This window comes from Castor canadensis, chromosome 6 (assembly GCF_047511655.1).
Source record: "Castor canadensis chromosome 6, mCasCan1.hap1v2, whole genome shotgun sequence".
Classification (NCBI taxonomy): Eukaryota; Metazoa; Chordata; class Mammalia; order Rodentia; family Castoridae; genus Castor; species Castor canadensis.
This window is the reverse complement of record NC_133391.1, coordinates 168,999,262-169,014,412: the sequence shown is the minus strand read 5'-3', so window position 1 is coordinate 169,014,412 and position 15,151 is coordinate 168,999,262. Positions and strand designations below refer to the sequence as shown.

General features: G+C 50.8%; 1 protein-coding gene across 1 annotated transcript in view; it reads left to right on the top strand.

Moving 5' to 3' along the window:
* The first annotated feature begins 11,752 nt into the window (after positions 1-11,752).
* Positions 11,753-15,151, top strand: part of Ankrd33b (ankyrin repeat domain 33B) — a 70,628-nt gene continuing 67,229 nt past the window's right edge. The window contains exon 1 of the mRNA XM_020176864.2: positions 11,753-14,278. Within this exon, the coding sequence (XP_020032453.2) occupies positions 13,916-14,278 (363 nt within the window). The 5' untranslated portion in view covers positions 11,753-13,915. The remainder of the gene's footprint in view (positions 14,279-15,151) is intronic.

The window sequence follows — 15,151 nt, the reverse complement described above, 5'->3', positions numbered from 1 at the left end:
GTTCAGAAGAGGCTCAATTGACTTTTTGGCCCAAGTCATCTTAGAAAACCAGTTTTGCCTTCATTTCAATTTTCCTGATCTATAAATATATCTGCTCTTCTGATTTCCTTTAAACCAGTTAGAGCATCTTCCTGACTTCTTCCTTCATTAAATAAAATTTTTATGTCTTTTTTCAAAAATTATCTTTTGAAAGTGAAGAGGGAAAGAAAGTGCAAGGAGTCTCTTTTCCTTCTCCTGGGCAGTGGGCTGCAGAAGTGTGTCAAGTGTGTCAAGACCATCTGCTTCAACCTCCCAGGGGACATCTTCTCAGGTTCCCTGTCTGTCCTCCTAAGAGGTCAAGACCCTCACCTGGAGCCTGAGCCCCTGAGCTAAATTCTCCTCGGGGCCCAGCCCACCTTGTCCTGGCTGAATTCCCACAGTCTCCAGTGGCCTCTAGGGAAGCTACCACTGGGAGACAATGACCCCTTTCCCAGCAAACCCCCCACAATCTCCTTCCTCTGAAAAGATGCTGCTGCAGGCCCAACCCACGATTCAGCAGATTTCTACTGACGTAAGTAGACTATGCACCTGCTTTTCCAGTTTCTTCTGTTTGGCCTCTGAACTCATGTGTGCCTATATCGTCTTTCTTCCCTCTCTTATCATTGATTCCTGTGGCACAGCCAACTTGTAGGTCACTAGAAAGTCAGCTCTTATTAATCAGGGGAGTTTTCAGATATATCATTGTTTGTATTGCTTAATTGCTTGGTTTTTGGAAATTGGCAATTTATTTGTTTAAAATATTTTTTTTTGGAAGGTAGAGATCAGGAGGATTGGGGTTTGAAGCCAGCCTTGGCAAAAAAGTAAGTGAGACCCCTACCCATCTCAAAATACAACCTGGGCATGGCAGTACAAGCCTGTGATCTCAGTTCTGGGGGGGTTATAGGCAGGAGGATTGCAGGCCAGGGTGCTCGGAGCAAAAACCTGTGATACCCTACCTGAAAAACAACTAAAGCAAGAAAGGACAGGGGTGTGGCTCGAGTGGCAGAGTGCCTGCCTAGCAAATGCAAGGCCCTGAGTTCAAACCCCAGAATCACCGAAAAAACAAACCAAACCAAAACCAAAACAGTAGGGGATGGCTCAAGTGGCAGAATGCAAGTAGGAGGCCCCAAATTTAATCTGTAGTACTGAAAAAAAAAAAAAAGTGCCTCGTGGCTATAGCCTGGTGCGGTGACACTAGCCTGCAAGGAGGTGGAGGAAAAAGAATCATGGTTTGGGTCTGGCCTAGGCAGACGTAGGTCTGGCCCATCCGAAAAAACAATTAATTAAAAGTAAGAGGACGAAGGTGTGGCTCAACTGTAAGGCTTAGCAAGGGAGAGGCCCTGAGTGCAATTCCCAGTACAGAAAAGAAACAAAACCACTCCCACCACCACCACAAACAAGGACCTGCTGGAGCAGAACAGCCTTCCAACACTGGGAGGCTGGACAGCAGTCCTGGGCTCCTCCTGCAGGTGGCCCCAAGGTGGATCCCTCAAGACCTGGGCTTTGTGGCACATGGGGACTGGGGGGTGTGGACACAACGATGCTGGAGGCAGTGAATCCATGCCTGATCCATCACCATCTTTCTCTCGTGGACTCTTAATCTTCCATAGCTGTACAGGTCTTGGATGGTTGGGCTCCTGACTCAGCTCCATGTCATTTCTCCAATTTCCTTCTGGCTTCTGGTGTAGGTGGGGGCTACTTAGAGCAGAGGAGACTACAACACATCCTTCGGGCCAGCTAACTGTAGGAACAGGTGTGCTCTGCTCTGCAGAACAGCCAGAACGCCAACTCTAATGCTTGTGCAATGCCCACCATGTGCCAGGCACTGTTTTTAAGCATTGTATGTAAATTAACACACACACACACACACACACACACAAAGACAGCGAGACAGGCACTGTTCTCATTCCCATCTCTACAGACAGGCTGAAGCATAAAGAGTTTGAGCAGTAGCTGGAAGGACACTCTGCTTGTCCCAAGTGTTCATAGTGACCCTGGGATGTCATTATGGAATGACATCCATAGATGAGGATGGGAAGGATATCCTGGAGAGGCCTGTTTCTTCTGGATGGCTTGCTGTGGACTGGGAGCTGCCAGGCACTTTCTTTATCATCAGGGTTGTTCTTTTTGTTAAAATGTGCAGCACTAGTTCTGAGAGAGGCACAGGGTGGGCATTCCTAACCCGTGAGCTGGCTTTAGGGAATTTGAGATAAACAATGCAATGAGTCATGGCTAAGCCTCCAGCCAAGGAGAAATGCCTAAACCATGAGTAGTTCTGGAAACAATCCTGGAATCCCCTCCCCCAAGGGCCCAAGGGCTGGGAGGGCTCTCTTGCATCACAGGCCAGTGGAGGCAGGGAGGCCAGTCTCAGCAGAGGCTGAAGGGGTAGGGTTCTGGCACCGAGAGAGGCCCATGATGCCCCTGGTAGGAGCAGGGCCCCCAGTCATGGGATCAGAGGAGTTTCCGGGGTAGGAAACAGCTGGGCAATGAGTTTATCCATCTGACCTTTGCAAATGCTTACGGAGTGCTCATTAATAAAAATATCTGATATCAATGGAGTGCTCATCAATTACAGATTCCACTTAACCCTTTTCATGCACTATCTTGCTCTGTTTCTTGTACTAAGCAGGTGTTACTAGTCCTACAGAGGGATAAATAACTTACCCAAGTTAAAAAGAGCTGAGTTAAAAAAAAAAGTATTGAAGTGTCACATACATTCAGAAAAATTATGAATGTATACATTGATGAGTTATCAAAAGTCAACCCACCTGTGTAACCATTTCTCCTGCCCCCCTCCTACTTCTCTTTCCTCTCTCCAATTATTACCCCTAGTCCCATCTGACTCCCAACACGGAAGGTAGTTTTGCTATGGTTCTAATCTTTCTATGAATGGAGCCATATCCCGCACGTGCCCTCCTGCGTTTCACTTCTTTTGGGCATTCTTATGTGTGTGGCACTCGCCTGTGTTGTCTGTTGTATGGAGCACAGTCTGTCCATTTTCAAATAAAAGTGCATCTTTTTAAGACTAGACGGCAGCTACTGTGTCCAGTCTGTCGTTAGTACACATTCCCTCTTCCTCCCGCCTCCTCCTCCCTCTTCTTCTTTTTCCTTTTTTTTCTCTCTCTCTCCAGCAGTGGAAGGACTGAGGCATAGGGTTGGTGCTGGGGGGGGTAAGTGTGAAACTCAATGCTCCCACTCTGAATTCAAGAGCTGTGACAGATTCCACTGTGTGCCATGGGCAGCTCTAGTGCTAGGGCCATGGAGGCCTATGGAGGGGACACCTGGTTTGGCAGTGAGGGGTGAGAACCAGAAGCCAAGGAGGGGTTATCTGGGGTTAGCTAAGGAGGAGCACTGAGCCTAGAGTGCTTCTGAGTCTTGGCCATGGGCTCCTGGGCAGATGGTGGTGTCACTAAACATGACATGGAGGGTGGCAGGAGGAACCAGTTTGGGGTAATCATGAGTTTGGTTTGGTTGGTTCAAGAAGAGTCTCAAGGTGCCCAAAGGACCTCCAGGTGGAGCTATTTTGAGGGTGCCATCCTGTTATGCTCTTAAAACTTGACTGGAGTCATGGGTGTGAGGCCCCACTGGAGATGAGAGTTGCTGGGAAGGATGGCACTGAGAGGTGGCACTGCCTGCTCGGATCCACTGGGTGGGAGCAAGAGAGTCATGACTGCTTGGAAAATCATGAGCAGCTATGGGAATTGCTGCACAGCTCTGAAAGCTCCTTGTGATTTTCTTACTTAACTGACAACAGCTTTGGTGTGGTATTTTGCCACCTGGATGATGGTTGCAGAAGGGGTGGTCGGCAGGACCCCAGGGAAGGGGTGGGCCACCTGCAGGAGAGGCGAAGTCAAAGGCAGGGAGACAGAGTTAGGTAAGAATGGAGTTTAAGTGAGACCTCAAGGAATTAACCTGAAATAGAAAAAGAGGAAAAGAGCGAGAGTGAGGGTACGGAATTGGAAGGGGAAGGAGGCTGGAGTTCCACTGGTTCACTCACATGGGATGGCAAGAAGGGCAGGACTGAGGATTGTGGACTAGACTGTGAATTTTCCAGATCAGAGAGGGATCCCTGTTTATCCTAAAGTAGCATGTGGACTGACTAAGTGTTTGGGAAGCATTTCTGATGAATAAGTGAAGGAGGGGCGATAAGTTCCAGCATTCTAAAGCAATCTGCTCTCTTACCTGACCCGGAAGCAGTTATGGCAACAGTTCCAGGCCAGCTGGCCCTGCACAGAGTACCAGGGAAGCTCTGAGACAGGGGCTGAGGCTGAGCCCACGGTGGCTATTGACGAAGCAATACATCAGAATGTAATTGCTTCTGATTTTATGGCCGGAAGGCTACAGCTCTCTTGAACAATTTACCAGAACATTCTGGCCTCTTATCTTTCGGATCAAACATATCCCAGTTTATAATGATAAAAATGCTTGAATTCTTCTCTTCCCTCTTCTAATCTGGAAACTCAGTCAACTGGCCTATGAGCACTGCAGCTGCCGCTCACATCAACATGCACGCTTTATCACAGATTCCCATGCGCTCTGCCCTGTGACTCATGTCACAGACACCGTAGGGCTGGCTCCCTTTGGGGACCTGGCTTCTGCTTTCATCTTCGTTGGCACAGACTTTCCCCTTTCCTTCCCTCACGAGCGTTCTCCTATGTAGTGTTTATTAATTAAGCATTGCTTTATCACTTATATATGCATTCTAGACCTGCACAGCAGGCACTGGGAAGGAGAGATTGTCCCCAGCATGGCCCTGCTTGCACTTTCTCCCTGTGCATTCAACCTACTCTTAAGGTGTTCAGCAGGTGTCCTGAGAGCTGCCCACCACTGGGCTTTACATCCCTTGCTGGAAGGATTGAGGGATGGTACTGCACGGGTGGATGGTACTGAAAAGAACAGAATCTCAATTAAGTGAAGCAGGAAGGACATATCTGGTGAGGGATGGCCAGGACGGAGTTTCTATGACCTCAGAGGGAGGCACGGTGGATGCACAGTGGGTGGCTGATTGGATTTGTTGGCAACAGAACTGGGAGAACAAACAAAAGTCAGTCTTCCAACTCATAGCAACCTTCATGGGACCCTGACAACATGTGCGCCTCAGGATGGTTGTGCCCAAATATCTGAGAGGACACCTGTTGTCACACAACCAGTGGGCTCTCCCTTCCTGTCCTCCGGAAAACCTAAGAAGAGTTTTCCAGCCAAACTGGCAGGAATCTCTCCTCTCCTCCCCTCCCCTCCCCTCCCCTCCTGTTTTCTCTTCTCTCTCTCTCCAACGAAGCACCAGTGTCTCTTTGTAAGGACGTCCAGTATTAACCCATCACTATAGCCACCTGTGACTCCCCTGCCATACCAGCAGATACTTGAAGGTAAAGTAAAAGCGTTCACAGAAAATTGAGAGGGTAGGATCTACAAAGCCCGTGTTTTCTGTGGATGTGGAGCAGACAGCCTTCCTTTTACTCTCCCCACAAACATCTGCAGGCGTCACTACATCTGTTTCCACCCTGCTTTCTGACTCCTCCATTGACCTTGCCCCATGAACCAGGATTACAGGGAGCACCGGATGTGTGGCCCTCTACTTCTCAGCTGGGCACCACAGAGCTGGGGTGACCATGGTTCAGCCGCCAGTGTGACTGTGCATTTCCTGTAGACACTCACTGTTCAGGAGACAAGGGCGCTGGGTCGATGTCCAATATGGTTCAAGGCTGGAAATGCCCAGAGCATCTAACAGAAAAGAAGCCCCCAGGGGACCCTTGGGAAAGAGGGTGGGCAGAAGCAGATAGCAGTGACTCAAACAGCAACAAGCGCAAATGACAAGTGAAGATACTGCCCTCTGCTCTGTACATCAGATTGTGGTATCCACACAGTCCCAGCAAGCATGGTCCTCTGTAATTTTCAAATCTACGTGATTTAAGTGAGTAAATGAAAGAGGGAAGGCACAGCATATGAAAGGATGTGTCTTGCAGAAGACTGGCTACTGGGAGAGGGGAGAAGAAGCAGAGAGTGTTTCAGGGTGGCTGTCTGAGTGGGGTGGTTGAGGCAGGAGGCCAGGTGCCACACCATGGTGGGAGGACCTCGAGGAGGGATGTGTGGGGTATCCAGAGCCCTGAAGGCTTCAGATTTGGAGATTGAGAAGGGACAAAGGTCAGGGATGCAGAGGAACCACAGCGTCTCAGAGAACAAGTTGTCCCGGGCACTTGGGCAGGAGATGGGCCCTCACCTTCCCTGCAGAGCAGGAGTGAGACCTTTGGCAGGTGGATGGGAGAGGAAAGGAGCATGTCTGAGTGGGCTGCCGTGGGGACTGCAAGGAAGGCAGGGCACCTGGAAGCCTGCAATGCCGGAGCTACCCGTTTGGGCTCCCAGGGCTGGTGGGAGAGGGATTCTGAGACACAACCCCCAGGGACGGCATGGAGTCGGGACGTGGGGATAGAGTGGAAGACCATGGCCAGCACAGTTCGCTCTCTTACTTCCCCTGGGTCTCGATTCAAAAGCCACATTATCAGTGGGACCTTTTCTGGTCCTCTCATCTAGAATGTAGTCTTAGACCCTCTTGTTTTCTTTCCCTGCTTGTTTTCCCCTTGGCACATGACCTTATTAAAGTTCTATTTCATGTATTCATCTTTTTTTGGTGGCACTGGGGTTTGAACTCAGGACCTCACATTTGCTAGGCAGGTGTTCTTACCGCTTCAGCCACTCTACCAGCCCATCATCTTTTTTTTTATTAGGTGTCTCCCAATGGAATGGAAGCACTCCAAGAGCAGATGTTTGGATTGAGTTGTACCATTTTCCAAATTCATCTATTAGGGTCCCAAGCGCCAGTACCTCAGAATATGGCCTTGTTTGGAGACAGGGTCTTTATAGATACAGTAAGTTAAGAGGAAGGAATTGGGGTGGTCCTGATCAATATGTCTGGCATCCTTACTAAAAGGGACGATTTGGACCTAGAGGCACACAGAGAAGGTCATATGAAGACAAAGGCAGAGACCAGGGTGATGATTTTACCAAGCCAAGGAGCTCTGGGATGGCCAGCAAACTCCCAGACGCCAGGAACAGGTGTAGGATGGATTCACTCTTGGAGTCCTCCTAAGGGACAAACTCTGGGGACACCCAACCTTGGGTGTTGAGCCTCAAAGAACTGTGAGACAACAAATTTCTATTTTCAAGTCACCTGAGATGTGTTTTGTTAGGGCAGCCTGAGTGAAAGGACTTAGCAAAAAATGTTAAATTTTTATTTAATTTCACTAGACTTGAAATAAATTTAGAAGAGTGAGGGATGACAAAGCCCAATGATACAGACAGTTATCCTCCCAACATGCATTGCATAAACAGCCAGCTTTCTCCACCTCAGCTTTGTCCCCATGGGCACATTTTGATCTGAAACTGACTCACGGCGGGAATTAGCCGAGTGACAAGTGTAAGCCAAACCGTATGGTTCACAATGGTAAGTATAAAATTTTACTTTAGTCTTTGCTTTGATTACTGAATTTGTGCTCAGTTAGGACGTGATGGGGTGCTAAGTTAGAAGCCTTGTGTTAAGCACACCTGGGTCCCTTCTCAGGGCTCTACAGAGTGCCCTGTCCTTCCTGACTGACAAGGTGGCACTTCCATGGGTGGCCACACTAGCACTGGGTGATGCCCAGAGCCTCTTAATTTTGTGCCCCCTGCAGTCTGAGAACAGTAGCTACTCTGGGCAAGATAGGAATGAGAACTTATAAAGACCTACTGGTCAGAAACTGGGAATATCCCAGGGCCCTCCTTCTTCCTAGTTATGGCAGTAGGTTTTAAAAATTCCTGACCATCCAAAGACTTGAAGTATAAGTGATTAAACAGATGTCAGAGCTGGGGCACCGGTGGCTCATGCCTATAATCCTAGCTACTCAGGAGGCAGAGATCAGGAGGATCCCTGTGGTCCGAAGCCAGCCCAGGGAAATATTTCATGAGACCCTATCTTGAAAAAAAAATCTAACACAAAAAAGGGCTGGTGGAGTGGCTCAAGGTATAGACCTTGAGTTTAAGCCCAGTACAAAAAAAAAAAAAAAAAGTCAGGTTCTTGATCAGCTGCTCACTGCTTGATCTTGAGTAAATTCAGAAGGTCTTGAGATACAGGGGTGGGGGACAGGGTGGGGTTGGGAGCAGGGAGGAAGGAAGATATTAGTAGGCACTGCCTTCTCTTTTGTTCCACCACAATTTGTTGAGTATAGAGCAAGATGGGGAGGCTCCCTCTTAGATGCTGGGGATTTAAGAAAATGAGTGAGATACAAGCTAGGCATGATGGTGGCTGAGGCAGGAGAGCTGAAAGCCAGCATGGCTACATAGTGAGAACCTGCCTCAAAAAAAAGGGTTGTATCTGGTCACTGCACTTGATTACAGAGGGAGATGATAGTTTTGCAAAAAATATGATTGGACAAAAGGAAAGGTAATAAGAACTACTATCAGGGCCCCTACAGACGGGCAGTAATGGGGGAAAGGGTGTTTTTCTTGTTCTTAGAGGATAGTAGGGTGTGGGTTAGGCCTCTTTTTTTTTTGGTAGTACTGGGGTTTGAACTCAGGGCTTTGTGCTTGCTAGGCAGGTGCTCTACCACTTGGGCCACCCTCCCAATAGTTTACTTTTGGTAGGGACTCACACTTTTACCTGGGCAGTCTCAGTTGAGATCTTCCTACCTCTGCCTCCTGAGTAGCTAGGATTAGACGTGGATTAGGTCTTTTACCATGTCTTCACTTCATCTAGGACTCCCTAAATGGTCTTAAAAATCCAGCCACCTTGAGTGGGCCGAGGACCCAAGCCTTTTGTCCTGAGAGTAAGTGGAGTTAATCTAGTTGTTCACTATTGCTAATCCCAGGAATAGCAATGGAAAGGTCACTCATTTACTTTGAACCCTTCCCTCAGAGGAAACAAAATGGTTATACAAATCCTGGTTTCTGTGAGGAGGGCTATACTTGCTGTCAATAGAGCTGAATTAGGGCCAATCAACAGCTTACCTTGTTTGCAGGAGCTCACAAATTGTCAGCGAGAGGTTCTGTGTGTTTCTAGGTAGGTGGGAGCAGTAGTCTGGCCTAGAGATTTGGCGGATGGAGTTGCAGGATGCCCTTAGGTTTTGTCCTTTTGGTGCAAACGACTCAGGGAAATTTGCAAAAAATCCCCAAATTCCTTTGGTCGCTGTACCACCTTTCACACATGTCTTCTCTAGAGGCTGCCGGAGGAGAGCTGGAGCCTGCTGCAAACTCAAGGGCCATCCTTTGAGATTTCTGAGAGGAAGGTAGGTTCTAGAAAGTGGATCATCACAGCCTTCATGAAGCCAGGCTCTAGGGGCAACTTTCCAGCCAAATCCCCTTTTTCTTCTTTGATGTCAAAGTCCACAAACTGATCTCTCTCTCTCTCTCTCTCTCTCTCTCTCCTCTCTCTCTCTCTCTCTCTCTCTCTCTCTCACACACACACACACACACACACACACACACACTATCCTTCTGTTTCTGCTCCAGCTTCCCGGAGTCCTGAGATCGCAGGCTTGCACAACCATGCCTGGCTCTTTTCCCTGAACTGAGACAACAGCTCAGTCTGTTTGCCTAGGAGTGCAGGGCCAAGACTTCCTGGAATGTCTGCCCCTCTGCCCCAAAGGCAAGCAAGTAGGTCTGTGTCATTTTAATGGGCTTTATTAACACTTCTCAGGACACCGCAGAGTCACCAGAATGAATAGGTATGCTCAGTTTTTTCTTTCTGATTTGTATCCTGTCTCTATACTTGGCTATGAACCAACCCCTTGTAACGGGCAGCAAAATGAATGTTTTTCTAACAATAAATATTTCCCCTCCATTTGGCTTTTTACAAAAAATGTGCTTTTTAAAAAAAAATTTGGGCTGAATTAAATTTCTTTTAGTTGCTAGTAAAGAGAACCAACTCTGGAGAGCTTAATCAACAATGACAAAACAGTGACAGGAAGTGTTAGACTATGTTATCTACCTTTAGGTTTGTTCTCTAAGAAATTCCAGTGGAATTTGGTTACATCCTTTTTAGAACAGTAGGAGACAAGTGCAGTCTTTACAGCCTGAGTCTTCCTGATGTGCTAGGCACTGGTTATCACTTTCATCATAGCAATGAACAGCGCAGTTTAAGTCGCTCAAGCCACTGGAAGTTGGATGTTTTTCTAAATATTCGACAAAGTGCCTTCATGTTCAGTAAGGGAAATGCTAGAAACTCCCAGGGTGGGAGACTAGTCAAACAAATGCTGCATGTCCACAGAAAGCGACGTGCAGAATCTAGAACTGGCATCATCGCAGCTCAGCAGTGGTACAGCCACACTTGGAAGCCAGCTTGTCTGCTATCACAGTTGCTCTTTGCCCTAAGCCATGCTGCTTTCCAAGGGACATCACAAAAAAGCACTTTTGCCAGGCACCAATGGCTTATGCCTATAATCCTAGCTAGTCAGAAGGCAGAGAGAGTCTGTAATCGGAAGACTTCCAAATTCTTTGAGTCCCGTGGGGAAGAATCCACGGCAGGACATGTGGGTGTAAATGGAGTTTATTAAAAGTTAGAGAAGGGAATTACAAAAAGGAGCATGGTGGGGCCTGGGTGGAATCTGGAGGCAGAGAGGGCATGTTTTCTTCTCTAGGTGCTTTTTTTTTTTTAATTCATTTATTCATATGTGTATACATTGTTTGAGTCATCACCCTCCCCCCCTCACTTCCAGGCAGAACCTGTTCTGTCCTTTTCTCTAAAAACTATACTAACCTATGGGAAGGGAGGAACCAGGTGATTCCCACCCAATAATCAATGAGTGGGGTGGGGCATGGGTTCCTGGGCCTGGTGAGGGTGGGCCCAGAGCATGGTCAATCTGAAATGCAACATTAATTTCTAGGAGTCCCGTACATTTCTGAATTTTCATCTGTCTTGCTATATTGAAAAAAAAGAGTTCAAACCCCAGCACCACAAAAATAAATAAATCAAAGTAAAAGTAAAAGTCACTTTTCATTCACTTCATGTGTGCCTGCAAATTTGGAGAAACAGCTCCTGTGCAATAATTTCTATCAACAAGATGAATTCCAGACACACAGTGCAAAGGCTGAAAATCGCTGGCATTCAATCTTCCATCCAGCCAGGGGAGGTGGTAACTGATTATTCAGAACAAGGGGGTGGCCTTAGATTTGCTGCACAGTTTAGGCATTCAGGTCTCTGCATTTTTAAAAATAAATACTCACTAATTTTGAAGCCCTGATACGGAAATGTAACTGAGCCAGTGCTGAAATTTTCTTAATGACCCAAAGACAAATTATCCAACTAAATGAACAAATTGTGTATGACATATTTTGTTATGTATGTCTTTAAAAATCACAAATTAAAACAACTCATTGAACCTGAGCAGTCTTTGATATAACACAATTTCTCAAAATGCTTACTGATTTTAAAATCAGCCTGAGTTGATATGAAGTTTTGATAAGTCGTTTTCTTCTTTCTGGGTAGATTTTGTACACATAGCATGTAAATGTTGGCTTTACAAAAAAAACCTGATACTGTGTTTTCACTGCCTTCCAGAAATGCTGAGAATCTATTGTCTCTGCCGTTAAGGGAATATTTTTTAAATGGGGGGAGGGGGGGCGGGTGGGTTGATCAGGGATAGTTCTTCTCTGTAGCTGACTTGTCTTATCTTTCCCCCCAATTTTCCTGCAGTGTTGGGGACCAAAACCAAAGCCCAGGCAAAGCTATGCAAGGCTTGAGCTACAACCCAGTCCCCTTTCTTGTTTATCTTTAAATAGAAAACAATTCCAGTGCTATTTGTACCCAAATTTCTAAGAAAAGAAAAGAGGAAGTATTAAACCCTGAAGATGGAGCCTTGGTTCCCTTGCCTCGTGGCACAGGCAGGAAGAGCCAACTGGCTTCAGGATGGAGCCCTGCCTGATCCACGCCCTCTCCCCTTCTCTGGAACTACAGGCCTGGGGTTCTGAATTAGGAGGCAGTGCTCTGCCTGGCAGGAGGAACACCGCCAACAAATCCAAGTCTGCTGGGGATGGGGGGATGGGGGGGGATGTGAGTTTGTAAATCCCCTGACTGCCTTTCACAGGCTTTTGGAAACACTAAAACTGTGGACCTTGAAAGGGGAAATTCCCAGTGGGAATTTACTCAACTGTGACCAGTTAAGAAAAAGGGAAAATGTAAACCATGATCTTGGGTCCAGAAAACAGAGAGAAGCTAAGCTCAGGGGACACTCAACGGTGGACTCCTCTACACCAGAAATCGTTGCCTCTGGGTCGCACTCAGCCTTCCAGGCCAGTTTCTGAGCCGGCAACAGTGGAAGACGGGATGACCACGACAGGCCCTGTGCCCTGTGACACAAGGGGCTCAAAAGCCTCCCTCAGTCCCAGTCTGCCATCCCAGGGTATTTTGGGCCCAGTTGCCCCCCTCCCACGCCCCTCAGCGTGCGGGACTGCGCCTGGGGTCCTCATGCCTCTTCCTGAGGGGCTGCATCTGCTCACTTTTGTCCGCCTTTGGACCACGAGGGCTTCCTATGGCTGGCACCTGGCGGGCACCTGTCAAGCTAGGTGAAAATAAAGGAAGGAAAGGAGATGGCCGAGACAGAGAGGTAATGGGCTCCGCATAGGCTCCCTAGACCGCGGCGCTGTTCATTGAAGACGCGCGCTCACAACCGCGCCACCGTGCAGTCCACTAGGATACGGTCCACGACGCATCCTCTCCGCGAAATGAAGGGCTCTCGGTGGCAAATCCTTATCCTCTTCGCTCAACCCCGCACCTGGACAGACGCGGACAAGCCAAGGCTGGGCCAGGGGGATACGGGGACTGGATCGCGGCTGTGTCCCAACTGCAGCGCTCTCCGATCTGCTCGGAAGCGACACCGAGGTCAGCACCGCGTCGCGGGCTGCCCGGGTTAATCTGTCACAACTCCTTAGATGTCAGCACGTGACACTGATCAGAGGTGAGGGAGGGTGGAGCCCTGCACCGCAGTGGCCGGGTACTGTCCCTTCCCGCCCAGATATTGCCCTCTGAGGCTACCTTACTCCTTCCTATATTCCCAAGATCGCAAGCCATAGCTGACCCCGGTTCTGCGTGACCTGCAAACCGCGTCTCATCTTTGAGTTGGGTCTCTCCGAAGGCAGCCGCGATCCCCCAGTTCAGATAGCACTGTCAGTAGGGCAGCGTCACCTCTGGTCCCCGCACCCCCAGGTGGACGCCTCTTCCCACGGGTCCTCCCAGCACTGTGCGACCGTGGATCTCCAGTCCCAAATCCGCCACCGCGAGAGTGGAGTCGACCCCAGAGCCCAGACTCCTTGGGAAGTGAGGAAACCGGCTCTGTGTTTCCAAAGCGGCAGGAGACACTGTCCCCACTCTGGCCCCAGGGCTCGCCCTCGGCGGGGGCGGGTCCCCTTGGGGTTGGTGGTTTCCAAAGGTGGAAACCGACTCAGCCGGCGGCGTCCCCTGACCCCCACCTGCGCGCGCGTTCCCCAGGGGGCCGGCTGAGCAGGGGCGGGGCCGCCCGCTGCCCTTGACCCTGGCTTTCAGCCTCGGGAGTTCGCTTCTGACTCTCCCGCGCGTGCCTTCCTCAGCTCCCCCGCAGACCGGCCGGGTTACCGTACCGCGGCGCGGGGAGGCCCGGGGGCACCGCTCCGAACTCGGGCGAGGAGCGCGCCCCGCCCGCCGCCGAGCTTCGACCCCGCCCGCGCCGAGCTCGGAAAGCCCCCGCGGCTCCTCCCACCCCCGAGGGGCTTTTCTCCAGTCTCCAGTGACTTTTCTCCTTGAGCGCAGCCGCCTGGCGCTGGTTTCCGCCCGCCTGGAGCGCGCGGGCCACTGTTTTTCTGGATCGCAGGGGGCAAGGAGCGGTGACCTCGGTGCGCACCCCACGTCCGAGTCTCCTGGCCCGCGCCCCGGCCCCCGGCCCGCTCTCCGGCCGCCGGCATGGTGCTGCTGGCCGGGCCCGGGCCGGAGGGCGGCGGGGAATGTTGCATGTCCCCGCAGCCACAGACCCCACCCCGGGGCGCGCAGGTCGGGGACGACCCAGCTGAGTACGAGGAGTACGAGGACTTCTCCAGTCTGCCTGACACCCGCAGCATCGCCTCGGACGACTCTTTCTACCCTCCCGGAGACGAGGAGGAGTGTGGCGCGGTGAGCTCAGTGAGCGCGCAGAACGTCCCGGAGGACGACCTGGAAGCGGCGACCCTCCTGCGCGCCGCTTGCGCTAACGATGTGGGGCTGCTGCGGGCGCTGGTGCGGCGGGGGCCTCGCGTCGAGGAGGTGCAGGAGACCGACCGCAACGGCCGGGTAAGCGGGCGGCTCCGCAGGGTTTGCTTTCCCTCCTCTCTTCTCCCCCGCCCCCACCTTCGCGCCACCCAGATCCGGACTCCGGTCGGGCCCCGGGGCTACGGTGCGGCCGCCCTGAGCACCTTTTCCTCCCTGGGCGCGCCGCTTGTGCTCGAACTGCTGGCCAGGGCGGAACACCGCTCCTGCGCCTCTTCCCACCGCAGGCCCGCTGCGTTTACCACCCTCGGGGTCCCTGAATGCCACCGGGGGTCGCCTCTTATGGGATGGCTTCAACCTGTTCCCCTCTGACCGTTCCCTTTCCCCAGGCCCCTAAGTTGGTGACCATCCCTACTCTCCTGCAGGGGACAACCCTTTCGTGCCCCCTCGGCCCTTCTCGCTGCCCTTATCTGGCACGCCCGCGCGCATCAGTCCTTCCGAGGCCGCCAGGATTTGGAAGCGAGCGTTCCCACCCTTACCCACGACAGCCTGGTTTCCTCTTCGCTGCGCCTAGTGGTCAGCGCGATCTGTCAGTGCGGTCGCGGCCGCGAGCCACTGTCACCCGCAACCCCCACCCCCCCGGGCCTGGGGAGAGCAGCAGAGCCGCGGCACACGCGCGAGCAGGGCAGGGAGGGAGGCACACAAGTATCCACTTACTATATCGAGACTCAACGCAAAGCACGAAACATTTAGAAAAGGAAAGAAAAAAGTTGCCTTGAGAAGATTCCAGGACTGGTTTGTGGCACAGCCCTCCCACCACTAAGAGAGAGACATTCCAGAGTGACCACGATGGCCATGTCCCCATTAGTCTCTGCTGGGTGGACAACTGGCGACATTCTCACCGAATTTCCATAGTCCCCAAGGCCCCAAGGTATCTGTAGACTCAGCCTGGCCCTA